The sequence below is a fragment of the Grammomys surdaster genome, unplaced genomic scaffold, assembly GCF_004785775.1.
Source record: "Grammomys surdaster isolate TR1022 unplaced genomic scaffold, NIH_TR_1.0 100, whole genome shotgun sequence".
Taxonomy (NCBI): Eukaryota; Metazoa; Chordata; class Mammalia; order Rodentia; family Muridae; genus Grammomys; species Grammomys surdaster.
This window is the reverse complement of record NW_021604579.1, coordinates 7,176,761-7,193,371: the sequence shown is the minus strand read 5'-3', so window position 1 is coordinate 7,193,371 and position 16,611 is coordinate 7,176,761. Positions and strand designations below refer to the sequence as shown.

At 35.8% G+C, this 16,611-nt stretch overlaps 1 protein-coding gene across 1 annotated transcript in view; it reads left to right on the top strand.

The window, feature by feature from the left end:
* The first annotated feature begins 385 nt into the window (after positions 1-385).
* LOC114637465 (selection and upkeep of intraepithelial T-cells protein 2-like) overlaps positions 386-16,611 on the top strand; it is a 32,957-nt gene continuing 16,731 nt past the window's right edge. Inside the window, exons 1-4 of the mRNA XM_028785677.1 lie at positions 386-479; positions 8,358-8,705; positions 10,541-10,822; positions 15,311-15,418. Coding sequence (XP_028641510.1) covers positions 404-479; positions 8,358-8,705; positions 10,541-10,822; positions 15,311-15,418 — 814 coding nt within the window. The 5' untranslated portion in view covers positions 386-403. The remainder of the gene's footprint in view (positions 480-8,357; positions 8,706-10,540; positions 10,823-15,310; positions 15,419-16,611) is intronic.

Here is a 16,611-nt window from a genome sequence, read left to right as displayed (position 1 = left end):
CACGTGGATGGTGGGACAGTCTGGTCTCAGCCCAGCCTTGTGGAGACATTGTGGAAGATTGGCAGAGCCATCTCCTATGCTGGCATCTCATGGGTGGTAGGGCTGTTGTCTCTGGCCACTTGAGCCAGCAGCCTGAGCTAAGCAGCTGTGTGTTCCTGCCGCTGCTCATGGCCTCAGGCCTTGTCTAGTTGGGAAGACTAGGACCATCAGATTTAGTAAATACAAATTTAAGGATGCTATATACCATTGGATAAATGTGTGTTGTGCAGTTATTCACTGTCTGAAATTGTGGCCTAGCAATAACTCTACTTGGAAGCCAGTAGAAAAGTATGGAGGAATTTGATTTCTGTAACTTTTACTTGTGTTTTCATTGATCATTAACTTGTGTCTTATCACAGGTGTAATGGGAACTACAGGAGTACTTCTATCTGCACTCTGTGTTGTCTTGTACTTCCTCCAGATGGTAGCACTGAGTTCAGGTATGAATCTTTCACTTTCTCTTGAGTCTTAGAAAGGTCAATCATCCCAGGAATATCAAATTATGCTACAAATGAGAGAGTATTTAAACCATTGCTTCTAAAGTTTGGATGTAGTAATGAAGTGAAGACAGTAGCAAGAGTACCCAGCTTAGAGAAACAATTAATAATGTCTAATCAGCAAGTACTCTTTCTTTGAGTTTGTTTCAGCTTCTAGGAAGAAAGTACAATGAGAGAGATAAAATATTTGCCTTAAGGATCCAATATTCATATTAAATGCACAGGACATGCATAGCATTTTTACAGTAAGGAATTGTACAGGCTGCAGATACATATTAGACTCTATCTGAGTTAAGAATACAGTAGGGGAAAATAAGGGAAGATGAAACATGATAGGAGAGTGAGAATTGGACTTTGTAAGGACATTTTATACAAAGCACAAATAAATATAGATTTTTAGACATTTAAAAGAAAGAACTTAGAAAGCAAATGTCATAAAAAATGTAGATTATTCTAGCAATAGATGACTGTCCAATGATAAAATCTCACATTTACTTGTGTTCTACCCTGAATAGACTCATTCTTGGTACCACAAGCTACATTAGTGATGATAGATGTCCATTTCCACCTTTGTCTCCTGCATTACATTGTGATCTCATTTAGATTGCTTCATATATATATGTATATATATATATATATGAACATGCCATTAGCATAGGGACAAAGAACAACAAATAATAAATTGCACTTTATAAAAATGAATATGTTCTGGAATGAGAGTGTGTGTGTGTGTGTATGTGTGTGTGTGTAATTTTAGCAATCTCCTACTATATTAGGTTTCCATATGACCCGTGCTGTCTCTCCCTCTATGTTCTCTCTTGGCCCTCTTCACTCCACTTCCACTTTTGGTTCTCCCACTACATTGTTTGTCCATCCATAGCTACCTATATTATTTTTCATTTTTAGAGAGATCTATCTTAGTCTCTAAATTCTTATTTTATACCTAATCTTTGTGGTTATACAGATTGTAGCTTTCTTACTGAAGACTTAAAAGCTAACATCAACATAGTCCTTAATACATACCATACTTGTCTTTTTGCATCCAGGATAAATCACTTAGAATAATTTTTTTCCTCACTTCATCCATTTATCTGTGAATTTGATGATTTTATATTGTTATATGGCTGGGCAATAATATAATAATAATATAATATTATAATATAAAATAATATAATATAAAATAATATAATATATAATATAGTATATATAATAATATAATATTCCATCATATTATACAATAATTTCTTTATCCATTCATCCATTGGAAATCATCTAGGCTATTTCCAATTTTGAATATTATAAATAGGAGATCAATTAACATGATTGTACAAGTATCTCAGTATTGGGATAGAGCATCCTTTGGGTGTATGCTCAAGAGATGCATAGCTAGATCTTGAGATTGACCTGTTCTGGGCTTCCTAAGAAACTACCACACCTGTTTCTTTAGTGACTGAACAAGTTTGCAGTTAAACCACCAATGGATTGTGCATTTTACTTCACATTATCTCCAGCATAACCTACCATTTCTCATCTTGGCAAGTGTAATTGATGGATGTAAGATGAACTATAAATATAACTTTGATGCATTTCACTTGTGGTGAAGTATGTTGAACGTTTCTTCAAGATACGTTGAACGTTTCATAATCATCTAAGAATTTAGATTTATAGATTTTTAATTAGTCTTTATTTTCTTGATTATAGATTTTTGAATTTTTATATATTTTAGATATTAACCCTCTACTAAATATATACAGGTAAAATATTTTTCTAAATGTTAATGTTCTTTGTTGTGCAAACCATTTTCATTTTGATAAGGTCCAATTTATTATTTGAAGTAATTTCAGGCAGGAATCTAAATATTATGTTAGAACAAGGAAGTAAGCTTCAGGCATAAACATGACTTTGGGCTAGGACAGGGAAGTAGGCTCAGATATTTTGGTCATCCTGATAAGCCCTTAGAAACAGTGATCATGGGAGTGTTCATGAAACTTTATTGCCTTGCTTGTTCTTTGACTATTTGTATTGATTGTTTTGCTAACAAGACTATTTGTATCTATTGTATTGCTAGTTCCTTAACCTAGAACTGACCTTAATACTCTCACAGGTAATTAAAATGGTATAAAAGCAAAAAGGAGGAGGGGGGTGGGATAGGGAATTTCTAGGGAGGGGAAATGGGGAAAGGGGATGTCATCTAAAATGTAAATAAGTAAAAAAAATAACAAAAAGAAAGAAAAAGTTTTGTAGTCGGTGACAAAAATGGATTTATTTGCATTTGTCTACATGCAGCCATTCAGTTTGAACAGTACTGTTGTTAAAGATGTTTTTTGTCAGTGCGTATTTTTGGCTTCTTTATCAAAAAAAGAAAGAAAGAAAGAAACCATCAAAAACAAAATAAAAAAACAGGTGTCCATAAGTGTATGAATTAATTATATCTGGCTCCTCAAATTGATTGCAATAATAATTCTGTCTGGTTTATTTTCTAATACTATGCTGGTTTTGTTATTATAGCTCCATATTATAATTTGAGCTGTAGAGTGAGGATATCTCCAGCAGTTCTTTGACAATCCAAGAATTTTAGAGCTATCCTCGATTTTTGTTTTGCCATATGTAGATGAAAATTGCCCTTTCAAGATCTGTGAAGAAGTGGTTTGGAATTTTGTTGGGTATTTCACTGAATCTGTGGAAAGCTTTAAGTAAAGTAACCATTTTTTACTATGTTAATACTACTAACCCATGAGCACAGGAGTTCTTTCCATCTTCTGATATATTTTTCTGTGTCTTTCTCCTATGTATTAAAGCTTTTATCATACAAGTGTTTAATCTCCTTGTCTATAGTTATGACAAGATATTTTTGATTTGAGGCTACTAAGGAAAATATCCTTATTTCTTTCTCATTCCATGTGCTATTTGCATATACAGGGGCTGATAATTTTTGTTAGTTAATGGCTTATCCCGCTGCTTTGCAGAATGTGCTTACCAGATGCAGGGATTTCTTAGTTGAATTTTTAGTGTCACTTATTTATACTATCATACTATACCATAAAGTACTTTAACTTCTTCCCTTTTTATTTGTGTCTTTACTCTATACATTTGTTGTTTGATTATTACGTGGTGTGGGGAATTTCTTTTCTGGTCCAGTCTATTTGATGTTCTGTATGCTCCTTGTACCTGATATACTCTCTATTTTTAGGTCAAAGGAATTTTCTGCCATGATTTTGTTGAAATTATTTTCTGTGCCCTTGGCCTAGGTTTATGCCCCCTCTTCTTCTACAATTCATAGAATTTCTATAATTCATGAAATTTATTTTTTATTATAATATTCAAACTCTCTTGGATTCTTTCCTGAATGTTATTAGATCCCACATTTTCTGTGACCAAAGTTTCCCTCTCTTCTATCTTCTCTTCAATGCCTAAAACTGTCTTCTATCTTGTATATTCTGCTGATGAGTCTTTCCTCTAAGGCTCTTGTTTAAGTTCCTAAATTTTCACTTCCATTTTTTCCTCAGTTTAGGTGTTTCCATGTTTTATGGTTTGAACTATTTTCTTCATTTCTTTCCATTGTTTGATTCATAGATTTCATTAATGGATTTCTTCATTTCCTCTCTAAAGAGCGTGAATATATTCGTAGTAGCTATTTTGAAGTTGTTGTCTTGTGCTTCAACTGTATTACATTTTAATACCCTATATAGTAGGATCGCTGGACTCTAGTGGAAACATATTATCTTGAATCTTACTGATTATGTTTATATGCTGATACGTAGGCATGGGATTAGGATGATCATAATTCTAGATGCTGATATATGGTTTGTCTTTGTTGAGTGCATCTGTGTTCCATTCCTTGCTTTCTGCTGCCTCTCTGGTTTTTAGAAGAGTGTGGTAGCTGTGAGTTGGGTATTGGGAATATTTCTGAGATCCTCCCATGTATGGTCACTGGGGGTCCTAGGTAGAAAGTGTTTTTTAGTTATTGGGACCTGACACTTAGGAGTGGAAATGGGGTGAAGGATAAAAGGTGAAAGTATCAAAGGAGGGAGAAAATCTGGACATGTTGCTAAGATCTTCATAGACCCTCTTTCTGTAACAAGTGGTCTGCTACAGAGCATTGAGTAAGGCTGGAACATTGTAATTGGAAAATAAGAGGGAGACCAGACATTGACTACCTGATTTCCTGTCATCATGTCCAGTTGAGATTAAAGGATGGAGTGGCAGAGGTAGGCTATAGGAGAAGATATGCATGAGCTACCGGGGAAGGGAAGAACGGAAAGCCACATCAAGTGGTCTGCTATAGTGATGAGGGTGATGATGGATGATTGGAATTAGAAAAACTGGGAGATTGAAGGCTCCTACTTGATTTTCTGGCAATTGGGTTTCCAGGGCATTCATAAGGGAGTTGGTGACTGAAAAAAAAAAAAAGGATTTTTTTCCTTAGCTTTAAGCTTTAACTTTCAACATTTTTTTTTACATTTGACTTTTATATTAATGAGTAAGTTTGAGTATCTCAAAAAAGCTTGCCCCTCCAGCACTCAGCTTAAATCTTTATTTTCTTTTTATTGCTAGTCATTTCTTCATGTCTCTTTTATTCACTAAATATCTTTTATGATGCCTGTGTATAATGCATTCTTGTTAGTCTCCTCAACCTTATCTTGTTGCCATCCCACCCTTGGCAATTCCCCCTCTTATTGTAGGTCTCTTTCCCATGTTCATGTTTTTTTTTTTTTTTTTGTCTGTTTGTTTGTTTGCTTGCTTGCTTGCTTGGTTTGGTTTGTTTTTCCTTGTTTTGTGGCTTATTAAAGTTTCTGCCACTCACACACTCTGGGACGATGCTGGGCCTGCATAGCAGCAGGCTTTTATTATATTGAATCTTATTGTACATTGCAGTGTGCCACCATCACTTATTAAATTGTGGCTCAGTAGAGTTCAATCAGGGTCATTTGCATGATATTAAGTATGAAACTATTCAGGAGAGCTTGGTGAACTCATCAATGGGTACACATCTGCCTATAATAACTCCTCCATTTCAAGAATCTTTAAATAGTCAATAGTTCAAGAGGGGTTAGAGGAAAGGGCCACCTGAATCTCTCCTGTATCTATTGGACATCAGCTGTTGGCTGGTGAAGTCTTATATTGATATAGAATAGGCAAATTTAATTACAATGACTAGGTTGTATCCAGATAATAATATTTTACCACTCTTTGTCTTCTAGTCCTTACATTTTTCCTATCCTTTCTTCTACAACATTCCCTGAAATTAGAGAGGTATTTTAGAAACACTGATTAATGTATTTCTTTAGGGCATAAACTTTAATGTTTGGGAATAAGTTTGACATCATGACATTAATTTAGCTATATAACAGGAGTAAATTACTTCCTAAGGGACCTGACCTCCCAACCTCCCACCCTGGGATATCAAGTCTCTGACAGGCTAGGTGCTTCTCCATTGATGCCAGACAAGGCACCAGAGCTAGGAGAACATATCCCCATATAGGTAACAGCTTTTGGGATCGCTTCCTCTCCATTTGTGCAGGACTCACATGAAGATTGTCTTAAGGTTTTGTTGCTGTGTACAGACACCATAACCAAGGCATATCTTATAAGGACAACATCTAAATGGAACTGGATGACAGATTCAGAGGTTCAGTCATTTATTATCAAGGCAGAAGCATGGCAGTCTCCAGGCAGGCATGGTGCAGGAGAAACTGAGAGTTCTACATCTTCATCTGAAGGTCACTAGGAGAAGACTAGCTTCCAGATAGCTAAGACAAGGATATTAAAGCCCATGCCCACAGTGACACACCACTAATAAGGCCAATCCCACTAATAGTGCTACTACCTGCACCAAGCCTATACAAACCATCACAAAGACTAAGCTGCACATCTGTTATATATGTGTGGGGAGATCTAGGTCCAGCCATGTATGTTCTTAGGTTAGTGGTTCAGTATGGAGAGCCCCAAGTGTCCAAGTTAATTGATTCTGTTGATCTTCCTGTGGCGTTCCATTCCCTTAGGGGCTGCAATCCTTCCTGCAATGGTAAAGCATCAATCCCTGACACTATTAATGGTATTCTGTTATGTTTGCAGACAGTAGTTTAGCATGGCTGTCCTCTGAGAGGCTTGACTGAACAATTGACTCAGGCATACACCCACAGACAAACAGTGGACAGAGCTTGGGGACTCCTCTCCTTATCTTTATCTGCTTTAATCTGATTTTTCTTAAAGAGGATATAAAAATTGCATTCTTACCAAATATATCATAACCAATTCCATGTTAATATTCAAAACAAAACTAAATAAGCTCCAAATTCCCCCTACCATTGTGTTCTTTATTTTAAAACTGAGAAAATCATTGTTTTTTTAATCTCTAACTCTCTCCGTCCTTCAGAGACCTCACTTTATTATTTTCAAAATTAATATTTCTGTCTCTACCAGAGTTTCTCTAAACTTTAATTACTGCAGAATTGCCCATAAGCATACATTACCAGCTCAGCTTACCCATAAGCATACATTACCAGTTCAGCTTGTTTGTTCTCTGGACTTCAACTTCTCAGCTTCCTATGTGTCTAAGAGCCACATCCTCTATCTGGCTACTGGGGCTGTACTTCTGTATGCCATGAGCAGCAAGGGCCTGCCTGCTGTGGAGATCCTCACAAGCCCCACTCACCCACAGGTACCATTTACTTGTGTGGCTAATGGAACCCCAACCATTCCAAAGTTTCTGTCACTCACCCACTCTGGGAAGATGCTGGGCCTGCATAGCAACAGGCTTTTATTAGGCTGAATCTTATTGTACATTGCAGTGTGCCACCATCACTTGTCCCAGAGCATGTGCTGCTATGTTGGATTAGCAACCCAGCAAAGCCTGCTCTCAGCTTCTCTGAAGTTATGGTCTTAGCTGCTCACAGAATGAGGTATGGTTGCTAAGGAATAGCATCTGGCTCCCATGTCCTGAGCTTTTGCCCTAATCTTAAATCTCATGTTCTAAATTTGGATTTCTTTCCTACAATGGTGTACCAAATATAGCAAGCCTTTCTGGACCTGCCATCAGTTAAATAAAGAGACAGATTTATTAATATTTATTATAGCATTGATGTTTAGCTAGACAGATTCTCAGCTACTCTAAGTCAACTAATCCTGGCTTTATGGCCTACCACATGGCCACCTCTACCTCTTTCCTGATGTTTACCTATATTCACTCCATGTCCAGTGTCTGCTTCTTAATCATACATGAAAAGAAAATAATACCTATATGGTAGATAAGGAACATCTGAGTACATGGTCATATCAAGAATATATCATAAAACCCATGCATGTTATTGAGCACACAAGACCAGCCCATTTATCTGTATCACATAAAGAGTAGAGATTTAACACAAAGGGGCGGCAGTACCTGCCACATTCTTATTTAAAAACATTGTGCATGTATCACAAGATCCATGGCTGATGATTCTCTACTGTCCCTAAAGCCTCTATTCATCAAAACCCCTCACTACATGACATTGCCTACTCATAGGGACATTTTCTCTGACTCTGTCTGCCCATTGCCTTGATTTATGTTAAATCCATTCTGCCTTGAAGTAGCTCAGTACTTCCAATGGTTCCTTAAAATTTTTCTCTCACCATTTCTAGTAATATTTTATGCTTCTGCCAATTAATTAATTAGTAACTAAAATGCCTTCAGAATAAAGAAAGTAATCTGAGTGAAATACATGTAGATATTTGAGAAGGGAAGGGAAAAAAGAAGTGAGATAAATAGAATGATTTTACAAATGATGTGAACATGTTTACTAATTCACGCTCTTTTCTTTTGATTATTGTAATCCTTTACAGAACAATTCATAGTGACTGGCTTACAGAAGCCAGTCTTGGCACCATTGGGTGGAAATGTTGAACTGAGTTGTCAGTTGTTTCCACCACAAGAAGCACAGCATATGGAGATTCGTTGGTTCCGGAATCGCTATACAGAGCCTGTGTATCTGTACAGGAATGGTAAAGATCTGCATGGAGAAACTATCTCCAAGTATGTGGAGCGAACTGAACTCCTGAAAGATGCCATTGAAGAGGGGAAAGTGACCCTCAGGATTTTTAAACTGACAGCTGATGATGATGGGTCATACCACTGTGTCTTCAAAGTTGGAGAGTTCTATGAAGAGCACATCACAGAGGTCAAGTTCACAGGTAGGCATATATTCCTCTCAGATTGCTGTGAATCCAAAGCTTATCTAGGCTTGAGCACTTTGAAAATTCTTAGTGTTTAACTCTTATTGAACATTTCAATTAGCAAGCTGAATTCTATGAATTTAGTTTCTAAACTGGATGTTTTGAAAGATCAAAATTAGAAGGTGACCATGTAGGAGGACTAGCAGTCTCAATTAACCCAGATCACTGCGATCTCTGAAACACTGGACCACCAACCAGGCACCATACACCAGCTGATATGAGGCCCCCAACACATATACAGCAGAGGACTCCTGGATCTGGGTTTAGTCAGAGAAGATGTACTTAACCGTTAAGAGACTGGAGGCTCTAGTGAGTTTATAGGTTCAGTGGGGTAGTGGTGGAGGGTGGAGACATCCTCGTGGAGACAGGGGTCCAGGGAGGAGGTATGGGATGTGGAACAGTTGAAGGGTGGACAGAGAGAAGAATAAAATTTGGAGTTAAAATTAATTAATTAATTTAAAAAATACTAAAGTGCAGAAATTGGTCCCATCAATATTTTCCTGTTATGTCAACATGTGATGTTAGATTTCCAAGACATCATCAGATACATTTAAGGTTTAGATACATTTAAGGATATTTTTTATTGTTTTCAAATAATTCTGACAACCCTTTAGTGATTTTTCTAATGAACAGAATTTTAATAATGTGCTCTTTACTATAAAATTGGGTGTGTAGGGAGGTCAAAATGATCTGGTAGGAGATGTGGAGGGGTAAGCAATCAAATGCATTGTGTGAAAAAGTTTTAATTAAAGAAAGGAAAACATTCTTTTTGGATAATATTTATTTCCATTTATCTCCAAATCAATTCACTGACTATTTAGTGACAAATTAATTTTCCTTAATCTTTTTAAAAGGATTTTAAGTACAAACATTACTATACACAGATATAGTACTCAATGTGACCTATAGAGAACTGTATGGCCTTTATACTATTTTACTCTGAATTATTCTAAATAAAAATATGTGGAAGGAAAGTAGTGAGTTTAAAGGAAGATAGAAAAAATCCATAAATTTATGTACATATGTATAGGACTCTAGACAAAGATGATTAATATTTTTCTAGATGTTTTATCATACTCAACTCTGTAGTCTATAGCCAAGCTAATCAATATAGCTTGTAGACATCTTTAGCAGTCTTATGGAGCAAACACCTACTATGGTGGCACAGATATAAAATGCTTTTGCCATTCCAAGGACATTTTAATAGATACATTTTGGTACAGTATTTGAAATCTTCATGCATTATTTCTTTGCATATATATTATCCAAGCTTTAATATGATCCTGAAAGGTTTCTCTCAATGATCATTTTTCTCTAAATTAATATGTACTTTTCATGCTATTAGTACATTATCTTTTTAACATGATACATATTTTATGAAAATTTATACTATTGAAATATACAAAGTGTCAACCTAAGCTAATGTTCCTCAGTAGTGTTGAAAATAAAATTCATATTTATAATCTACTTATCATGGCTGAAAAGTAGCTAGTGACAATGACAAAATTTATTATATAATATGTAATATATATATTTATTATATATAATATATATTATATAATATGTAATATATAATGTAATATATATATTTCAGACATGATGCTGACAGTATTATCATTTCCACCTGGCTCAAGATATTTTTGTGCATTTCTTATGGCAACCTGGATCCTGTAGACTTTTGATTATTAATTTGTCTTTTGAAACTATGATTAAACCTGAGAAGGGCTTTTATGATTCTGTTGTTTACTCTTACACTTATACCTAATAATATTGTTATCCTTTGTTTCAATCAGCTACAAGCTCAGACATACAGATTCTCATGCATCCGCCTAATATTAAAGGTGTGATGTTGGAGTGTCATTCAGGAGGTTGGTTCCCACAGCCTCATATAGAATGGAGAGACAGCAAGGGAAAGGTCATTCCAGCTACATCAAAAGCCCATTCACAGGATGAAACCAAATTGTTCAACATGACAATCACCCTTCTTATTGAAGCCAGCTTCCACAGAAATGTCACTTGCTATCTTCAAAACCTTCTAACTCACCAAGAAGAAAGCATAAGTATTGTCCTATCAGGTAAAATGTGTGTAACAGTATCAGTAACAGTCATTGTCATATGTGCTTCTTATTAGATTCTTCCTTGACTTGATTTCTAAAGACAAGATTTTTTTCTAGATCTTACTCCCCACTTAGTTTGTTGTCTCCTACTTTCTTTGGTGTATTTATTTTCCGACTCTATATCCTTGACTATTATAATTTTTGCATTTCTGTTGTGATAAAGCATCATGATCATATCAAGTTGGGATAGAAGAGTCTACTTGGCTTATACTGTTATATCATAGTTCATCACCAAGGGAGGCCAAGATAGGAGCTCAAAGTAAAACTTGGAGGCAGAAACTAAAGTAGAGACCTTAGAAGAACACTGCTCACTGGCTTTCTCTCCAGGGATTTCTCAGTTTTCCTTCTGAAATAACTCAGGATCGCCTGCCCAAGGATGACATCCACATACTCCCAGTGCCTAGACCCTACCACAACAATCTTAAATCAAGAAAATGTTCTCCATACATGGTCAAAGGCCAATCTGATGAGGGCAACTCCTCAGTTCAAATTTCTTTTTCCTATATAACTCTTGTTTGTGTCAAGTCAACAAAACTAACTGGTACACTGACTTTAAGCGTTACAAGGCAAAATTTTTGAGATCTTACTCTCTTCTGATTTCCTTTTTAGCTCATGGCTTTAAGTCTTAGCAGAATTCTAAGGTTTGTTCAAGTTATAACTCCTTTCTCTTCTGTTCTTATCTGAAAACTCAAAAGGCAATCCAAAAGTCTAATAATTATCATAAAATAAGCATATCAATAACTTGTGGCTAATCTCAAGCTAGCTTAATGCTTATGCTTTGTGGTAGAATTTCATATTATCAGTTTCTCATAACCAAACCATTAAAGTCACACTTGACTTCCATTTATTATCATATTCACATATACAGAGAAATAATGGTAAGCCTACATTTAAAACATATACAAAATCTTGTTGTTACTGGATTTCCAAGACAGATGTATGAATAAAGTTCCCAGACACTATTGGTGGTATCAACGACTTAGATTTGGTCACAAATTGTAGAGGAATTTTAATCTAGTAATATGGCTGCTTTGGGAACAGTTAACATCCAAAGATGTTCTAAATATGTATGATTTGACTGAAATGACTCACTTTTAATTTCTCTGACTGGAATATAGACATACCCTTAGCACAATCTCAAGCAATGGAGGTAAAGTTAATTTGTAGAAAGAAAGTAGCCATGTTTTAAAGAGATGGATAATTCATGGGTGAACAAAGTGATACATAAGAGAACGATTTGAGAGTATGAGCCAGAGGTAGCAGATTCCCAACTCTCACAAGAAGAGACATTAAAGAGAGGTGACTTAAGGAGCAGCACATAGGAAGAGATTAAGTTCTACTGAGTTCATGCAGTTCCATTCAGTATCATTCAGTATCTGCAATCAGTGAAGTTCAGTTCATGGAATTCAGAGGCAGTTTTTCAAAAACAGAGCAATTCAGTGAGAAACTGAATCAAACAGCTTGGAGAGGAGTTTTGAGCCAGAATAGCTGAATTAAACCCACCAGCCAGAATTAAAACAAACAAACAAACAAACAAACAAACTAGAAAAAGTGAGGTTATTCAAGAGTAAGCCTCCAAGATGACAATTACATCAGGAAAGTAAAATATAATTTTACAACATACTCCAAAAGGAAAAATAGGTATGAAACCTGATGATAAAAGTAGAAACAAAAAATTTAGTTTCATGCTGATCATACTGATAGAACATGTATAAAGATGTTCTCCAAGTGAAAATATAGGCCTTAATACTATATAGACGTGAATAAACAAAAGCTAGAGTTGAGAGGTTTTGCACAGCACACTGAATCTTCTTTATACCAAGCATTTCCCTGTATATTAGGGTCTGAGGTCACTCTATGTGTGGCATAGACCTGCAATCATGGAAATTAAGGAATCCAGCAATTTAGAAGGAAGGAGCCAGAGAAACAATATCATCAGGTTAATAACTGGATTCTCCTTCCTCATCACTTTTTTGCCATCTTTTAATTGCTATATAAGTCTGAATTATGGCTATGACTAAATTATGATTTAGAAATACCACCACAACTCTCATTTCTAACCTCCTTAATGATGGTATATTCTGAACATAAAGATAGAATGACTTACTGAAAATATCATCTGTGTTAAATATCCTGAAATTGCTCCCTGTTTAGATATAATTAAACATCTTCCCTTTTTGTTATCTGTATTGCTGTTACCTTCATGGTTTCACCTCCTCATGTTCTCCTTCTCTATCACATGTACTCAGACATCCATGTAATACCCTCTGCCTTCTGATTTTTCCACTAGCTGTCTTTTTTCTAGCATATTGTAAGTTCAATTAACTTTCCTTATCTCTTTTGATTCTATATTCAAATCTCACTTCTTAACAAGTATTACCTTGACAGCCTGAGGTGGATATTGCACCTCTACCCATGCACCTGGGAATATCTGTCTCCTTACCCTTTTAACTCTGCTTCCTTTTTATTAGTACTTTATATTTTACCTATTATGCAAATGTAATATTATGCTATGCTTTTATATCTCTATCCTTTCCTAAATATAAATCCTCAGTGACTTTAATGCTAACATATCCAACTTCTTCAAATACTGCATGCCTCAATGTAATTAAAGAAACAAAAGTTGATACTTTAAAGGAATTAAATAAAACCAAAAGGATGTGTTGTAAGTATGAATCAGTATTGGTATGTATCCATGAACTTAGCCATCTACTTTCTAGAAGAGACTTAAAGAAATACCTAAAGCCACAGATTTGGTAAAAAGATATATGTTTGCATGTATATGTTGTGTGTGTGTGTATGTGTGTGTATTCCATTGCATACATATATTTATATATAAATGAGAAAAGAAAAAAATGAAGTATTTGCTAAATTATTTACAATCTCATTGAGTAAAAATACATTTTATGATATAATATTTTTATTAAATATTTATGGGCTCTAAAGGATATGTTTAAAATAACTGTAATTATCACAAATGCTAAAGATTGTAGTTTTAGGAAACATTTAGGCATATGTTCCATTCACTGAACATAATGAGGAATCAAGTAGTATGACAAAGAAAAGATCATGATCAAATTTAATCACGTAGGAATTCATTACTGACTGGCTGGCTGGCCAACTATCTAAATTCCAGTTCGAGCTCACTGGCTAGCAGGCCTCAGAGTTTATCTGGGAAAGGTACAGATTCCTGTGAACTATATGTGTGAACGTAACTGCTAAATACAGGTTTATTCCACAACAAACACATATTCAAAATGATGTAGAAGAATTCTTGGTAGTCCTCAAAACAACCTCCTGATAAACATAATGACTTCTTTTAGAAAGTGTAAAATTTTTTTATCTTGGAAGAAAGATATGAAAATTCATATGAATATCATAAAAGGAAAACTTACACAAACCTTAGTATCTAGATATATTCAGTATTTGTATCATCAGATTCGATGAGCACATTAAATTCAGACGCTGTTGTGGATGCCAGGAAATGCATGCTGACAGGTGCTTGCTATAGCTATCTCCTTAGAGGTCTGCCAGAGCCTGTAATATACAGAGGCAGGTGCTCACAGATAACCATTAAACTGATCATGGGGTTCCCAATGGAGGAGTTAGAGAGAAGACTGAAAGAGCTGAGTGGTTTGCAGCCCCATGGGGAGAGCAACAATACCAACCAACCTGAGCACCCAGAGTCTAAAACACCAGCCTGGAAGAACATAGGGAGGGACCCATGGCTCCAGCTGTATATGTAGGGGAGGATGGCCTTGAAGGATATAAGTGAGAGAGGAGGTCCTTGGTCCTGTGAGGGCTGGATGCCCCAGTGTGGGGGAATTCAAGGGTGGTGTGGTGGGAGTGGTTGGGTGGGTAAGGGCACATCCTCATAGAAGCAGGAGTGGGGGGTGGGATAGGAGGTTTCTGGGGGGGAATGGAGAAAGGGGATAACATCTGAAATGCAAATAAAATATCCAATAAAAATTAATTTAATAACAAAACAAAAAAGAAAAAGAAAAAAATTTAGACAGTACACATATGGTGATACTTAAGACATGAGTACTACAGCACTGAATGAGACTGACTTTATAATAACACTTGGAAGCCTACATCTGAGCATTAGAGAAGATTTAGGTCTTGATAACCTCAAAAGAGTCGAAAAGCCTCTTCCTTTCCACTCAGGAAGCTTGCAAGTCAGGATAGATGGGAAAAACGAGGGATATGACCTCCACGTACTTTTGTATAAGCATCACTATAAATCTTACCTGTTTTATTTTCTCTCTGCTCATGCCCTGCTCCTTATTCTCCCCATTGAAACTGCTTCTCCATACTTGCCTAGACCTGATATTCTAGAATGGTAGGCTCTTAAATTATAACAAGCTTCAAACGAATTACCATTCCTATCTAGGTATGTCCAAGCCAAGTTTTCTCAGTAGTAAGATTTATGACTCACTGTTTCAGGTGAATTGTTTTCATGCAAACGTGTTTGGATAACGATTCTGACTACAATAGGATTTATGCTGATAGTCTCCTGCGTGACTTACTGTGTTCAGCAACATCTCATATATGGTAAGTAGGTTTGAGTGTGAGGAGAACAAGTGGAAGACAGGGAAGTTGCTAAAGCTAATCAATCATTACTTCCCAAGCCAGGTTTTTCAGGAAGTTCAAAACTCTTGGGTCACATGTTATATATGTTCTTACCAATGTTTTCATCCTACATCCTCTGCTTTTGCTGATGGAGCTTCTGACAATACTGTTTACAAAAGCTGGCATTGCCATTACTTTAATCAAATTGAAACCACTTTTACCTGTGGTGATCAGAGAGCTGTAAAAAGTGACTTGGATATCTCATCACCCATGCTGGAATGAAACCTTCAGCAACATAGCTATTTATCTTTGAATTATAAAGGATAAAGTAAGTAACCTGTCATTCAGGATATTGTAAGTAATCCCAGATAAGCTTATTGGTTCACTAACATAGACTTACATAGAGTCATTGATCCTTCTTCATGGGTGTACTGTTGAAGTGATAAACTACTTCTTATTTTGTTTTTTTTTTGTCTTGGTTTTCATATTGGTTGTTTTGTTTTGTTTTGTCTAACCAGAAAAAGTTGGGGAAGAGTGGAATTATGAGTCTATTTTCTTTAGTTAGACTTTGGGATGAGATTTAAATTATGCAACCAAGACTGAGCTATCTGAGAGTTGATAATCATTTGGAAAGAATAGCCTTAGTGTGTAAATTTTTCTTTACATTGCATCAGGTAAAATGCCTCATTGGTAAATGTGCTGTGTTTCATTGGTTTATGGATATGAACCGCAAATGCCTGGTTGGCTATATATTGCATTCCCTAAAAGTATCTGATATTATGGAAAATCATAAGGAAGCTCTGTCAGCAATCACTTGTCTATTCTTTGTGTGATGATGCATGAAACTGAGGCTTATCTGCCTACCTAGAAAGAATTTTCCCACATGAATGGAGGATGATGATATAAAAAGACAGGGAAGTTGCTATCCTTCACACTACTCTCATATTTGACAGGAAAAGAGAAATAAAAGAAAGATGAGAAGAGATCTCAACTTGCAATTTCCCACAGCTGGTGGGAGTGAACTAGTTAGATATTTGGAAAGGAGACCTCCCTTATAATAGAAAACTTAGAACCCATTTTTCTAAGTTATATATACATATATGTACACCTACATATACACGAGAGAGAGAGAGAGAGAGAGAGAGAGAGAGAGAGAGAGAGAGAGAGAGAGAGAG